We start from the raw sequence: 14,736 nt of genomic DNA on the forward strand, positions 1-14,736 counted from the left end.
GTGCCTGCTGATTGTCAGTGCATAGGAGCGGGTTAGCAACCCGCGACTGTGATTTGAGTGCGATATTGGACGCTAGTTCCTCTGTGCACTGGATGTGGGAGAACTTACACCAAGCGCGCTAGATGGGCTGGAGAAAGGCTGACTGTTTACTTCTGAACTCACTGGACTCATCCTCTTGGAAGCTAGGCGAAGCCATTTCTTAGCTCCCGCAGAGTTTGGAAGCAATGTGCAAATGGAATTGGAGCTGCCACCTCTCTTTCCTCGACTGAACCCGGGTGCGGGGTGGCAGCAGATTGGGGCGAGGCACAGTCTGGAATCCCCCTTTGTGTTCCCACCTCGACACTCTTGGGGCGCAGAGGGGAGGAGTTCGTATCCTAGGCCACTTTGAGAGCTCTGCGTAATAATTGGACGTTCTCTCGTCAGACTGCTAGGCATGAAGCAGAAGCACCACACCGCCCCCTTCTCGGGCTCCATCCCCATTCACCCGCTGGCCCTGAGCTGCCTCAGGTAGTCGGGAGGCAGGCCAGGAGTCTCCACCTCCTCGTGGGCTGCAGCCATTCGGCGCGCTCGGGAGCCGAGGGGTTGGGACCCATTGGCTCGGGGGCGCTGCCAGTCTCGGGAGGGGGTGTGGTGGGGGTGGGGTTTCGGGCCGCCACTGGTCTGGGCCGCTTAAGGTTTGCTGGGTGGTGGGTGAGCGTGAGCCTAACTACTGTAGAATTGCAAACAGTTGGGAGCAAGCGAAAGCGCGCCAGAGAGAGAGCGACAGAGTGAGGGAGAGAGTAGGAGGAGACCTAGAAGAGACAGGGCAAGAAAGCGAAGGCCTGAAGACCAACGATTTGAGACTGAATGACCATGGCCGTCTCCGCACCTCCGGTGATCTCTGCAACTTCCAGCGGCACAGGCGTCGCGGGGGGCTTATTTCGGGCCGAACCCCTGTACTCGACTCCTGGAGAGCCTCCTCGTCTCACCCCCAATATGATCAACAGTTTCATGGCTAATAACCACAGCGGCAGCGCGGGGGCTGGCGGGGTCGGTAGTGCCAGCGGAGGCAGCGGCAACACCAACACCAACGAGTGCAGGATGGTCGACATGCATGGGGTGAAGGTAGCTTCGTTCCTGTTGGACGGCCAGGAACTGATCTGCCTGCCGCAAGTCTTTGATCTCTTTCTCAAGCACCTGGTGGGAGGGTTGCATACGGTGTACACCAAGCTGAAGAGACTGGACATATCTCCGGTGGTGTGTACTGTCGAGCAGGTCCGGATCCTCCGCGGGCTGGGGGCCATCCAGCCCGGGGTCAACCGCTGCAAACTCATCACCAGGAAAGACTTTGAAACTTTGTTCACCGATTGCACCAATGCCAGGTGAGATACTCGTTTCTTGGCTCGCTCTTCCCCCTTTGCCCTCTTCTGCATGTCTCATTCTCATCCAACTTTGTAGAGAGTGAGTCTTAACTGGCTTGCTGTACTCTTTACGGTGTAAGACGGTGAGGAAAGAGGACTGGAAGGACTCATTAATTGCCTGTCCTTTCTAGTCCGAGCTCAGTGGCAGGGCTTGGGTCTAAGAAAATCCCGCACAAACTTCAGTTTGCGGTCCTGTACTGAAAGTTTCCAGCCTTTCTCCCATATCTTGCATGGCTTTCTGGCTGCTTGTGGTTACTTGTTAATTTCTCTATTTGGTTTTCTTTCCTGCTCTTTTGTGGCCGTACGGGTCGGATAGGTTTTTCTCCTGAACACGGACACCAAGGGCTTTCTGGATGAGTGGGCTGGCTGAGCTGTAAACTGGGCTCCTAAGCTGGCAATCCAGAACACAGCATTTGGGGGATGCAGAGGGTCGGAAGTCTAGAATCCATCCCAGAGGGTGATTCGTTCCCCATCCTGTGTGTTTGTTGGAAGAGTGCGTTGGTGTGTGGTGGTGGTGATGGTGATGGTGTGTGTGTGTCTAGGTGTGTGTGTGAGAGAGAGACAGACAGAAAGAGAGAGAGAGCGTGAGGACAAGTGCTCACGCCTGCTGCGCATAGCTTCCCCATACACGATACAGGATAGTCGATGGAGCCTTTTTTATTTAAAGAACGATGACAGATGTCACTTTCCTGGGATCGTCCCTTTGGGTCATCTGCAGAGGGCAATGTGGGGCATGAACGCTGGGGCTGGGACCGGGTTGGGGGTCGGAGTAAAAGTTGGCAGGTTTTCCAGAGAGGATGCTTTCAGCTCTTCCCCCCAGGCAAACAGTTGGAAGGATCCCATTCCCCCAAAGAGAGGATTCCATAAATGATGATGGCCAGCTTCTCTGGTTGTAAGTGTACCTCCTTCATATCACAGCTTAGAAGTACATTATAGAACAAATAGCCATTTGCATATGTCCATAAGCAAATTTTATTCAATGTTTCTGAGTTTTTTAAAAATAGAAAAGTAAACTATATTCAAGATGATTTGATTTTTTTAAAGACCTGTAAATTAGTCTTAGTATTTATTCCATCCGCAGTCTGTTAATATCTGTTAGGATCCTAAGTACACATTTGGCAGATGTGATTAACATACAAGCCAAACCACCATCACCAGGCTAAAGGGGGCAAAGGGTTTCATTGTAAAATAGCACTGCTGTTGATCATTTTGCAGAAAACTTCTGCAGAGGTAGACTTTCTTACAATGTAACTTTAGATCATAAGATCTCTGGGTTTATGAACCAAAACTAACTCAGTTGTCACATCTGTTGTAAAATCCAAATTACTATGTATAGTTGAAGTATACTGGCAACTTGTAGACAAACTGTTGCTGACTGCTACAATCAGATAATGGTACAGAACTTACAAGGGAACCTTTTGTTTTTCTTTTTTTCCCTTTGAGCAGTGTTATCCTGTGTTCTAGCAATTAAACAGAAACCTGTTCATATGAGAACTCCTACCTGATTCATATCTGGGGCTTAAAAACCTGGTTTATTAGATCACATTTTCTTAAGGAAGATGGATGGCCTTAAAACACAAAGAATAACAGCTCCCTCAATAAAATAAGCAAATATAGGTTTTAAGAGTAGAAAGGAAATTTTATTTTGACCACAAAGCACTCTACTAATACACAAACTCAGAGGGTTACCAGGGACTTCAGATGAGGGCCATCTAGTTTATTTGTTGTCATTTGAAAAGATTTAAACAATCGCAGACCTGAAAACCTATCTTCTCTCCTCCTCCTCCCTCTTTATCTTCTTTTTCTCCTCCTTCTCCTCCTTTCCCCCTTCCTTCTTCTCTCTCTCTTACAAATGCCCACTCTTAAAGAGGAACAATGATTACACATAGGAAATTCTACCTTCTTTAATAATTAATTTACACACTCTTGAGCAAAATCTATGACTTTCATTAAAAAAAAGATTAGTATTTTAATGTGATTTTGATGCTTTCCTCTGTAAATAGAAACTTTAATTTTTATTAGAGCTACTTACTGAAGGAAAAAATGATAAATTTCTCTGTATCCAGAGGCAAGTGTTCTTATACTATTTTTGGACCCTGTTATATGATGTGTTTTTAGGTTATTATTTTTATTCAGTTAAGTTTTATTTAATCCTTATCACAGCATTTACAATGCCAACTTTTTTTGGAGTTTAGATTGCTTTTGTGTATGTGCACATATAAAGGTGATAGAGAAATCTTAAAAATGTAAGAAGAAATATATTTGAGATATGATGCATGTGCTTCCTATGGTGTTTTTTTCTTTATGAGTATTTATTTACTGCATGCATTTTCTATAATTGTGTTACAAGTGTTGCAATATATAATTGTAAAAATTTATGAAATATATTCTATGAATTCAATCTATAAATAAAGATGAAGAAAACTACTAGAAACATCTATATTGAAGTTTCTAGGTAGTAAACAAACCCTCACAATTTCTGGAAAAAAACTAATTAACATTACCAAATTTTGTTGCAAAATGCCCTCATCATCACATAGTTAAAAAACTACAAAATATGATAATGCTTGTAATGAATGCCTTATGACTTGAGGTAACATTATTTACAGATATGTGTACTTTAAATCATTCCCAACATCTGAATGATTTTATAAAATTGTGAATTAGTATTTAAGTAAACATTATTTCTATGACTTTTCTGTTCAGTGAAAAGAAAGATGAGGGCTGTAAGTAGGAATGAGACCCAAGAGAGACAAAATAAGGTAGATGAGACACAGATCCAGTAAGAGAAAAGAGATGTAGGATATGAGCAGAATGATGCCATGAGAGGGAGTGAAAGATGGATCAGAAGAGCTTATAGAGATGCCCAAAGAAGATGAGTGATGTACCAGTGGAGACTTGGCTAAAGAGGATTGTCTTTAGGACTCATGACTTCCTAGCACTTTAAGTTAAAAGTGCAAGGAAAAAGTCCGAGTGGAAACTCCTACATACTATTCTTATTTGAGAAAAGAGATTCATCTTCATGTCCTGATGGATAAATTTCCATAGTGTATTGTAGAATGGAAGGCCTATTTGTAATGGTGTCATTGGCAATTTTCTTTTCCTACATAACAAACATTTCTCCCCCTCTCTGTCAGATAACTGGGGAAGAGTATAAGTCCTGATTTAGGGTATTTTAATTTGGAATGCTTCCTACACTATTCCAGAACACACAAAATAGACCATTTTCAAATTGGTCGTTTTCAAAGACCTTAAGGTATTGCCACTAAGTGGCACTTTGATTTAGTTCAGGGCACGTTTTTATTAATGCACACTGAAGAAAAATGAATGAGTAAAATACATATATGATCGTTTCTTTGACAGTACTGAAAGCCACAAAAAGAACTCAGTTTCTTACATTAAATACTTTTATTAGCTAATTATCAAAATATTCAAAGTTGTCATCCCAGAAAAGAAGTTGGAAAATAATACCTGCCTCAGCTACTAGAGAATAGAAAGACTAAAACTCTTGACTATTCATTGTTCTATTAAATAAGTCAAGCTTTACATCACTGCAGTTGCAGAGGGCTATATAAGTATTTTTCCTTGATGCCCTTTAGCTTCAGAAATTAATTGTAAAGAAGATTATTTTGATGGTTATTAAGAAATGATAAAAAGACCCAAACCAAATAGGAAAAATTGTTACCTTGTTTTAGATCTTTGTTTTTGCAGATAAAGCACCATGAGTATTTTTTCTAATTCTTGTCCAAGAGAACTTGGAGTTTTAATATCAGAGAGTGCAGGCAGGTCAGAAAGCAAATGTCTAAAAGTCTCACTCTTATGCAATGGATTTTCTTTACTAAATTCTTCAATGTTTAATGTGGCAGTAAAATATTAAATTAAAAATTGGTATTCAGTAAATGTGAAAAATCAGCCAATACATTATAGTGTTATCTCTCTTTATCTACCTATCTATATAAGAGTTACATTGTCAGATTTCATGATCAGCATTTAATTTCATTTGAGGACCAGCTGATTAAATGTTATTCAGTCATTTACATATAGTTAAATGGATGCTTAAAGAAACAAGAATGTATGATTAAGAAAACATTTTAATGCATTTAGAGACATGATTCAACATATATTCAAATTAATAAAGTTCATTTTTTTAAGTAAAAATTTAAATGGTCCAGTTGTGGTTTATTGTTATTTTGACTGTGTGAACAGAACATAAATGGGCTTCCACATTAGAATAACTTTATGTGACTTATACTGACTTTTACAGCAATTTAAAACTACTGCTTTCAAGTACTAGAAATATGATTATTTTAAGCATTCAATGAGTTTGGCTTTGTATTCACACTTGATGAATATAGTTCATAATCCATAAAGAATAACAATTTACTTTGAAAATTGATATTTTCATTCATAGTAAAGTTAAGCAAAATCAAATTTTTGAAGAACTTGCATCACTTTCCTGGGCTAATATTTTATATGACTTACATTTTTGGAAACGATAAAAGGTTTTAGAAATTAATCTGGGCAGTAAATGCAGACATTTTAATTCATGGGATAATGAGGAGATAGTCATGTCTGTTAAAAGTAGTCACATAGTCAACAATGCACTGTCTTTTATTAGAGAATGATGTCAAGATTATAATTAAAGCAATCTAGTCATGTGCCAGTGCACAGAACCTCCACGTGTACATTCATTTTAAATGCACACTTCTGTATAACCAACAATATTTGTATTTATCTAATACTTTAGCTGGATTTCATATTTGTCCCAAACACTCATTATTGGGTGAGGGATATTATATTAAATAAATGATGCATGGTATGATGGAGAATATCTTTGGATATTTATATATGATATTAACCTCAGTGTATAGTACATGAATGCCAATAAATAATTAAGAAGTGATGGTCTTCAGACATTGATGTTTTAGATGGTTTCATACAGGAAATCCCAAATAACTGTATAAAATATCAAGTCTGAATTGTTTGCTGCTTTCTTAAGTAAACTTATTTTGTCTTAATGAAATCTCTAGATGTTTTACAAGTGCTTCCAGCTGGCAACTGTAATTGTGAGAAATCCTAATCATAATATATTATATTTCAGTTGGCAATCTATATCTCCAGTGGCACTTTATCTGGTGCATTTCAAGAAACAAATGATTTAGATATATCCACTCTATACATCTCAAATATATATTAAAACTGCCCTAATTGACAAAAACTGAAAAGATCATGTTTTCAGAGAAAGGACATCAAACCTTTCCTCAAAAGGAAAACAATTAGGTATTAATGATATTCTTGTTACATATTCAAAAGGTCTTTGGTAGCATTTTTTTCCTCCTTTTCTTCCCTTTCACCATCTCAACCTGCAAAACTCTTCACTGTCACTTCAGATCACACAATTTTAAAAAGATAAAACAACATTTAAACACATTTGCTTTGGAAGGGAAATCGAGCATTTGCACCCAATAAGCCTGATTGTGGAACTGCATGCAAATTGTGTTTTGATTTATCTCTTTTACACTTTTTTCCATTTGAATTGATCTTGCATTAATTTCACCAAGCGGCTCTGTGAGGCTGCAGATGTTGCCCTGTGTTTAATAAATCAATGAGACAGATCTGAATGAATCACTTCAGATGGATTCTCTGCTCGGTTTGATGTCTAGATGTTATTCTTAGCTTGTTATCATGACAGATGCATTAATGTTCCCATACACTGCCAACAATGTCAAAGAGATTGAAGCTTCTAAAGTGGCTGCATCCTTTTTTACATTTTCTGCTAGAACAACTAAATTTATTTTATTTTATTTAGGAATCAGAGAAAAATAACAAACCAATCATAAGTTTCTTCATGGGAAATATTCTTAATTTTCATGCTACGTTAACTCTTCCAAAATGGTGGAAATCAGTATCTTAAAAGCTAAATATAGTGTAGCTACTTAATAGTGCCTCCACATTAATATGTAATCATGGTAGGAAAAATGAGAATTAGTAATATATGATTGGGACACATTGAAAGTGTCACTATAAATAGAATAATGCTGTATCCAAATTGATTACAGAAGGGTGTTAGTTTTTAAATCCTTACTAATAACCTTCTTGTTGGCTTAATGCAGCTGCAATATACTCTTACCAAGGGATTTAGAACTCCTTCAGGATTTAATATTTCTTTTTAGTAAGAAGGAGACAGCCTGTGCATTGTGTATTTATAATTTCCTCACTTTGCAGTGCTGAAAATCTTAGAAAAGTTTATTTCATTTTAGTATGTCTCAGCTAGTTATATTTTGGGTAATTATTTGTAAATTACAAATCATTCAATAACAGTAAGTGCTACTTTTATAATTTAATTTCTTAGACTATAGAAAAACATATGCACTCCAAAAGGAACTTCTATAACTCTAGTGAAATTTATTACCTACCTGCATTAAATATCATCACTATCATACTTTGTTTCATTTCATCCATGGCATCATTGCCTTGGTTTTTGGAGAGAAACAATTCTGTTAATTGTTGTGAAGTATTTTGAGTTTAATGTTATCAGTGTTATAACTTTTTAGTTAATCTCTGATATTTGAAAATACAGATTTTAAAAAAGATATTCAGTTTTTCTCTTGTTTAACTTTCTGGAGAATATATATTTTTAAAAATCAGCTTTCAGAGGTAGTTCCTCTTTGCAGGCCTTTACAGTATTCTTTCATCATAATTTTACTGTTAGCTTTATTAGAATAGGAAAACAGGAAACATTGTTAACTGATACCGTTGAGGTCTCAAATTCTTCAGGACATTTTTATCTCCAGTGTTAGGCTAATCTTGGAAGCTTAAGATTCATGCTATGATCTACAGTATAGTTTAAAAAGAAGTTCAGTAAGTTATGGACAAGAGTTAACTTTTTTTTTCAAATTTTGCTTAAAGCATGGGAATGTCTTCATGGTGAGATCTTGCCACATCCTTCTCTAAAGATAAATTTATATTTTAGAATTGGTGAAATTATTCTGCTGAGAATGTGATTATAAGATGTAATATACATTGTTTTATGCAAAATTGGATATAATATAGCTAAAGAGCAAACTGATATATTTATTGCTACCTGTAATGATATCCCTAAAATAAAACTGAATTTTTCACATAAAACAAAACCTTGGATTTGTAATAATAACTTCTGAGGAGTTATCTTTAACTTCAGTAATGTTCACTGTAAAACTTTAGTAAGCCTGATATTGTATACATATTAGGCACCTAATTCACATTTGTTAAATTAATACAATCATGGACACACACACACATTTATTCCTCTCATCAGAATTCTTCGCACAAATTGCTGTGCTTTAAAAAAAGCTAAGAAGTAGTTATGTAAAGTATACAATTATAAAAAGACACTTATCCTAAAATTTTAATTCCATTATAAAACCATTTGTAATCATGCCATAAAATTTTCATAAATATACATATAAAGCTATCAAAATCTATTATATGAAATTAGAATGTTTAAGTGAAATGTATCTTTAAAGAAAGTGACTTCTTGATTTTTTTTAGTGAAAATCCATAGGAGATATTCTAATATTATTGATAGGCAAAAATTAATAAATAAAACAAACCTACTACCGTAAAATGATTCTCAACTATTTAGATTTATACTACTTGATGTCAGCACTAAACCAGGCAGTTGACTTGATCTTTTTTCAAACAGTGAATGCACGTTTATGAAAAATGAGTTAGTGAGAAGAGGGTTCTCCTTCCTTCTATCTACAGTTTGTGAATAGAAAGAGAAATACTTAAGTATAATGATTTACTTTTTTCTTGGATAATCTCAAGACACATCCAATTGCAACACATGAAGTATCCCCCCCCCCATTTAAAGGAATAGCTTAGTTCTTTCCGGTGTAATTAATTTTGAAGAGTAACATTTCCTTTCATCTAGGACCCCTAAGGTTGAAACTATTCTTATGCATGTACTATTTTGACCCATTACAATTATTTAGTTTATTAGAGCAAATAGTGGTGAAAACTTTGTGATTATACTACTGGAAAAATATATAGTACAGGAAAGTTTAAAAAATAATGAACCACAGTATTTTTATTGCTCTATAACCTTTTTATTTTTAAACAGGTTAATAGTGTATAACGTAGTGTGTATGTTAAGGTATAAAACATTTAGTTGCGATTGTGTCCAATGATCTTATCAGGTTGTTGACAACTGCTAGCTGCTAACAGCATTTAGGCTACATTTAGTCTATCTACTATTTATGTGATGGGTTAAAAAGAAAAAAGTAATATTGATCTGTCTCTGGATTAAAGTTTGAAATGGGCAACAGCCTGAACACAAAAGGCTTTTTTTTTTAAGATTTCTTAGCTTGCCATTGATCTCCTAGTTTTATTGCATTCATTATTTATTAAAAGAATTTGCAAGCTAAACATAATGTTAAGCTAGTTTGCACACAGGGACCGCACTTAGGAAATTGAATGGAAATTGCATTAGAGATGAACATCTGTGCTATTTTTCACTCATGTGTTTATGGGTTTGTATAAAAGGTGTATTGGATTAACAGTTATAACCATTATAGCTTACAGCAATATGTTAGATTCTGAGCTTTTAGTTATTTTGGAAGAAGTCTGTCTCTCAATTGTTTGCCTAAGAAGTATAGTAATATCATCAGAAACAATATTTGGATAAATTTATTTTATTATTATATTTGTTAATGCATTATCTACATTATGTATCAGTTGTGAGACTCCCTGATTTATTGAAGTAAAAACAGTTTTTAAAATGCATACTTAATTATCATGTAAGACTATACTATCTCTTAATGGATTTTGATAGTAGGATACATAGGTGCTATTTACACAGTACCTATTTTAAGAAAGTTGAGTTTAATGCCATATTAAAGCACACCAAATTCACAGAAATGATATAAAAATTTTAATGTGACCATCCATAAAATGTTATTATATATATATGTTAGGCCTTGATCCTTCTGAAAGGATAATAAACATTCAGGCACTGAAGACTTGCTCTATATAATACTACAGACAATAGGGTGAGATGCTTTATGATATGGTTCCCCTCTTGAATTCAATCCAAGCAAGTTTAATTATAAAAACTCAAGAGGAGCTCACCTGAAATAGTTCTCTGGAGGGCATAAGTTAGACCCTAGTGAGTATCTTCATTTCAATATTGTCTTTAATCTGTAAACTTTTGGAAAATTCATTCTATCCACTTAATTATTAGAATTTAATTACAAAAACTTCTTCACAATAATTTTGATCTCTCATGATTAGATTTGTCATAATTGTGTGCATGTGTGTGTGTGTGTGCATGCGTGTGTGTGTATAGAGTATATTCTGTGGTGCCAGGCAGTGTTTGTTCTGGGTGAAGAGAGTGAACAAAGCAGTCTCTTCTCTCATGGAGCTTACATTCTAGAATCATGCTGTCTTTAGCTTTTATATTTTATATATTTTATATCCCCCTTTTATATTTGTTAAATTGTGAAATCTTTGAGATTACAAATTTTTGCCTTATCCAGTGTTGAATAATTCTTAAATTTCCTTTCTCATATCTGCCTCATATGTTATATCAGTAAACACTAGATTTTTTTTAGTCTTTAGAATTATACCAGAAAGGTCCAACTAAAAATAGTCAGTTATTGATATATAAAATATTTTAGTTTTATGAATGTAGGGAATTACTTAGGTTATAAATAAAATATACATCAAGAGGAGCTTGGAAAAATAAAATATGGGATATATCAAAAAAAAAAAAGAGGAGCTTGGAATAAAACAGGTATTTCCACTTAAGAATGGCTGTAGTTAATTGACTTTAATATCTTTTCTCTGACATATATTTGTTGCAAGGGATATGAGTCCTTAAAAATTGATAAAATTAGTCATTCTATGAGACATATGTTTTTGTAGTAGAATGTGCAACTATGGATTAGAAAAACATTTGTTTTTTCCCCATGTAAAAAAGTTCGCTTTCATTTATTTTCGAGTTTTAAATAGATCCTCAAGCTTGATATGCTTTGGTTATAGTGCTATACAATATTATGTGTCAAAAATTAAAACACAGATGAGAAAAAGTTATTTGTTTTTATTTGTTCAGAATACATTGACCCTTACATGTATTACATTTAAACATAAATAACTGGAAAATAAGATTACTTGTAAACATGTATAATTAAATGTTTAATGTTAATGTTAAATTTGTTGCCTTGAAAATAGAATATGATCTGCTAAACTTCTAAATGTATTTTGTAAAATGGTTTATGAGTACTATTTATGTTTTTATTTGAGGAAGACAAAAGGGGAATTCATTCATACAAAGAAATTTACTGCATAGTACATTTTATGCATTGAACACAAATTTTTGGTCTCATTTTATAAGCCAGTTAGAATATTCAGTTTGAACACACACACACACACACACACACACACACACATGTGTATTGTGTGTATATACGTATATATAATATGTATATATTGTATATTTCCAATTCACCCCATTTGTCACTTCATTTGAACAAATGTTAAATAAGTTCCTGCTATTAGTCTGTACAAGGCTACTTTTCAAGGGGAGAGTAGTGATCTTAAGAACTATCAAAATTCTTTTTTGTTTTATCTCCAGATTACCTAGATAGAGTTTTATTGTTACATGGTTAACTCTCAGCTAACCTACATTAATGCAAGGAATAGTAAAATCGTGGAAAATTAAAATAACATTAATTGGGCTTTGCAGTACATTATAAAATGTTTATGGTACCTTTACCTGTCTAAATATATTTTGATTACTTTATTCTACTATTAAATTGTATTTACATTTTATAAATACGCACTGGTGGGAAGGAGAGATAGCCAAGAAACATGCTAAGGTTGAACTAAATCTGAAATTAAATGCTTCGTGTAGAAAACATCTGAAGTGAACAAAGCATAAGCAGACATAGAACTTATTTGTCATAGCTAACAACTGTGTACTGGATCATGTTAGTTAGCGCTTAACTAAATTAGTATATTTTGCTTGAATTTATTCTTATGTTGTCTATGGAAAGACTTATCCACTTAATGGATACAGTACTCATTATAGCTGTTAGCAGATCAAAACCTGGCAAACTGCATGAGTCCAGTTGTTGACTTTAACATGCTTTCCTGTGCTTAGGACCCCTAAATAACCATCTTCCATAAGTTAAATAAACATTCGTTCACATCAGAGGAATCATGGCTTTTGGGTTAAAACACATTGATAAGTATAGCACTAAATCAGATTTTTGTGAAGTGTTTATGATTGGGATACTTAATCGATATTCCACTTGCAGTTTAAAAAATGGAACATTATAGTCTTGATGCTGATCATGTCTTGCAAGAGTGGGCATTTTGACGATGAGCACATGTTGAACATTGTGATCTCTGAAGAAGGTAGTAACTGCTCCAGAGCTTAATTGATGCAAGTACACTTGGCATAGCTGCTTTCTTGCACTTCCAGTTGTTTTGGATTGGTCCTCATCATACTAGAAGACTGACAGGTTTTTGCTATTTTAGGGGCATGTTCTTTTTCATCAGGTTGTATGATGTTTACATAATCCCCATTTTGCCAGTCTAAAGCTTTTCTTATTCTTTGCAGTTTAGTCCCATTGAATTGAATGACTGCTCTTCTGTGTATTGTTTTGTTCCCCCCCCCCAGGGACTCTCAGTTTTTAAATGTAAATACAACTCAAGAAATTCCGCATTTTAGACCTTTTCCTGTATTAGTGGGAAAAATGTAAAAGTGCCCATCAAAGAAGGGGCAGTGGAGCTCAATAATTTAAAGTTTTCTGTCCAATTAGGAAGGCTCTTGATTTTAAAGATAGGCAGACTCTAATTTGGGTCATGTTAGCATTGATGTAGCTCCATTTGTGCATGGACAACAGAATGAAGCTAAATAAGGATGAAGAAAACTTGATGAGAAAATATTTCTCATGGAAATATTGAATGGACTAGGAACTAGATGATAGATTAGAGGAAGGCAGCATAATGTGGACTGATGAAGTCCTTTCCATAGCACTGTTGAATGATCTCTTTTAATGGCATTCATTTTATTTTAGTGGTTAGTTTAAGCAGATTCATGAGCAGGAACAGAACGGATAAAAAATATTAGCTATAAGTAAAGATAAAAACACTAAAGGCAAAATGTTATTCCATTTGCGGTGAGATGGTAGCATTTGAAACCATAATAGAACATTTGCATATGTGTTGTCACTAAAACAATATTCCTTTACTACACTAGTAAATGTTACATTAATTTCTAAAATATTTTATGCAGTGTCCATTTATACTTCTTCTGTAAGTTGCCTTACTATTACTGGTCTGTTAGCCTGATTCTAGCTTGCCGTAGTAGCACATTTTTGAAACACATGTTGAGTATGAATGTTTTAAAAAGGGTAACATTTTGCCTTTGGGTATGTGTGTGAAGTTTTTATTGTATTCAATAGTAACTAAGTTTGTATTTTAGGGAGTAATTTGAACCACTGCCTTCAAGATTGTTTAATGAACATTAAAATTTGAATTAAAGAACATCAAAGTGGAATTTTTGTCATTTTTGTATTTAATAAGTACAGTAAAGTTTAAATATTTCCTTCATGCCTTCTGCCTGAAAATATATCTGGAAGTTTAAAATTACTAGCTAGGTGTAATAGTAAAAAACTTTACATGTAGGGCTTCCCTGGTGGTGCAGTGGTTGAGAGTCTGCCTGCCGATGCAGGGGACACGGGTTTGTGTCCCGGTCCGGGAAGATCCCACATGCTGCGGAGCGGCTGGGCCCGGTGAGCCATGGCCGCTGAGCCTGCGCGTCTGGAGCCTGTGCTCTGCAACGGGGAGAGGCCACAACAGTGAGAGACCCGCGTACTGAAAAATACAAACAAACAAACAAACAAAAAACTTTACATGTATATACTGGTTTATAGTTTATATAGTACTTTCATATACATTAGCTCATTTAATCTAATCCTTAGTCTATTTTTGTAATTTTGTTGTGAAATTTCTAAATTTTTCATAAACAGATGGGTGATCACTTTACAACATGATACTTCTGGGGGTCACTTAATCTCATATAGACTTTTTTCACTCAATGCTAAATCAGCATCATCCATAGTTATATGAAACTTATAATGCTTCTAGGGGAAGAGTAGTAGGAACAAGATCACAGTGGTAATGTTGGGGGGTCATATAGGGCCTTTTAGGACATTTTGAGGACTTATGAAATGGGGAGTCACTGCAGAGTTTTGAGAAAAGCTATCACATGATTTGACCTAGGTTTCTAAAGGATCACTCTGGCTGCTAAGTTGAGAATAGGCTTCAAGTGGGGCAAGGTTAGAAG

The 14,736-nt window shown here is 35.3% G+C and overlaps 1 protein-coding gene across 1 annotated transcript in view; it reads left to right on the forward strand.

Moving 5' to 3' along the window:
• Nucleotides 1–852: 852 nt before the first annotated feature.
• DACH2 (dachshund family transcription factor 2) overlaps nt 853–14,736 on the forward strand; it is a 631,698-nt gene continuing 617,814 nt past the window's right edge. The window contains exon 1 of the mRNA XM_065900209.1: nt 853–1,361. Within this exon, the coding sequence (XP_065756281.1) occupies nt 853–1,361 (509 nt within the window). The remainder of the gene's footprint in view (nt 1,362–14,736) is intronic.

This window comes from Phocoena phocoena, chromosome X (genome assembly GCF_963924675.1).
Source record: "Phocoena phocoena chromosome X, mPhoPho1.1, whole genome shotgun sequence".
NCBI classification, from domain to species: domain Eukaryota; kingdom Metazoa; phylum Chordata; class Mammalia; order Artiodactyla; family Phocoenidae; genus Phocoena; species Phocoena phocoena.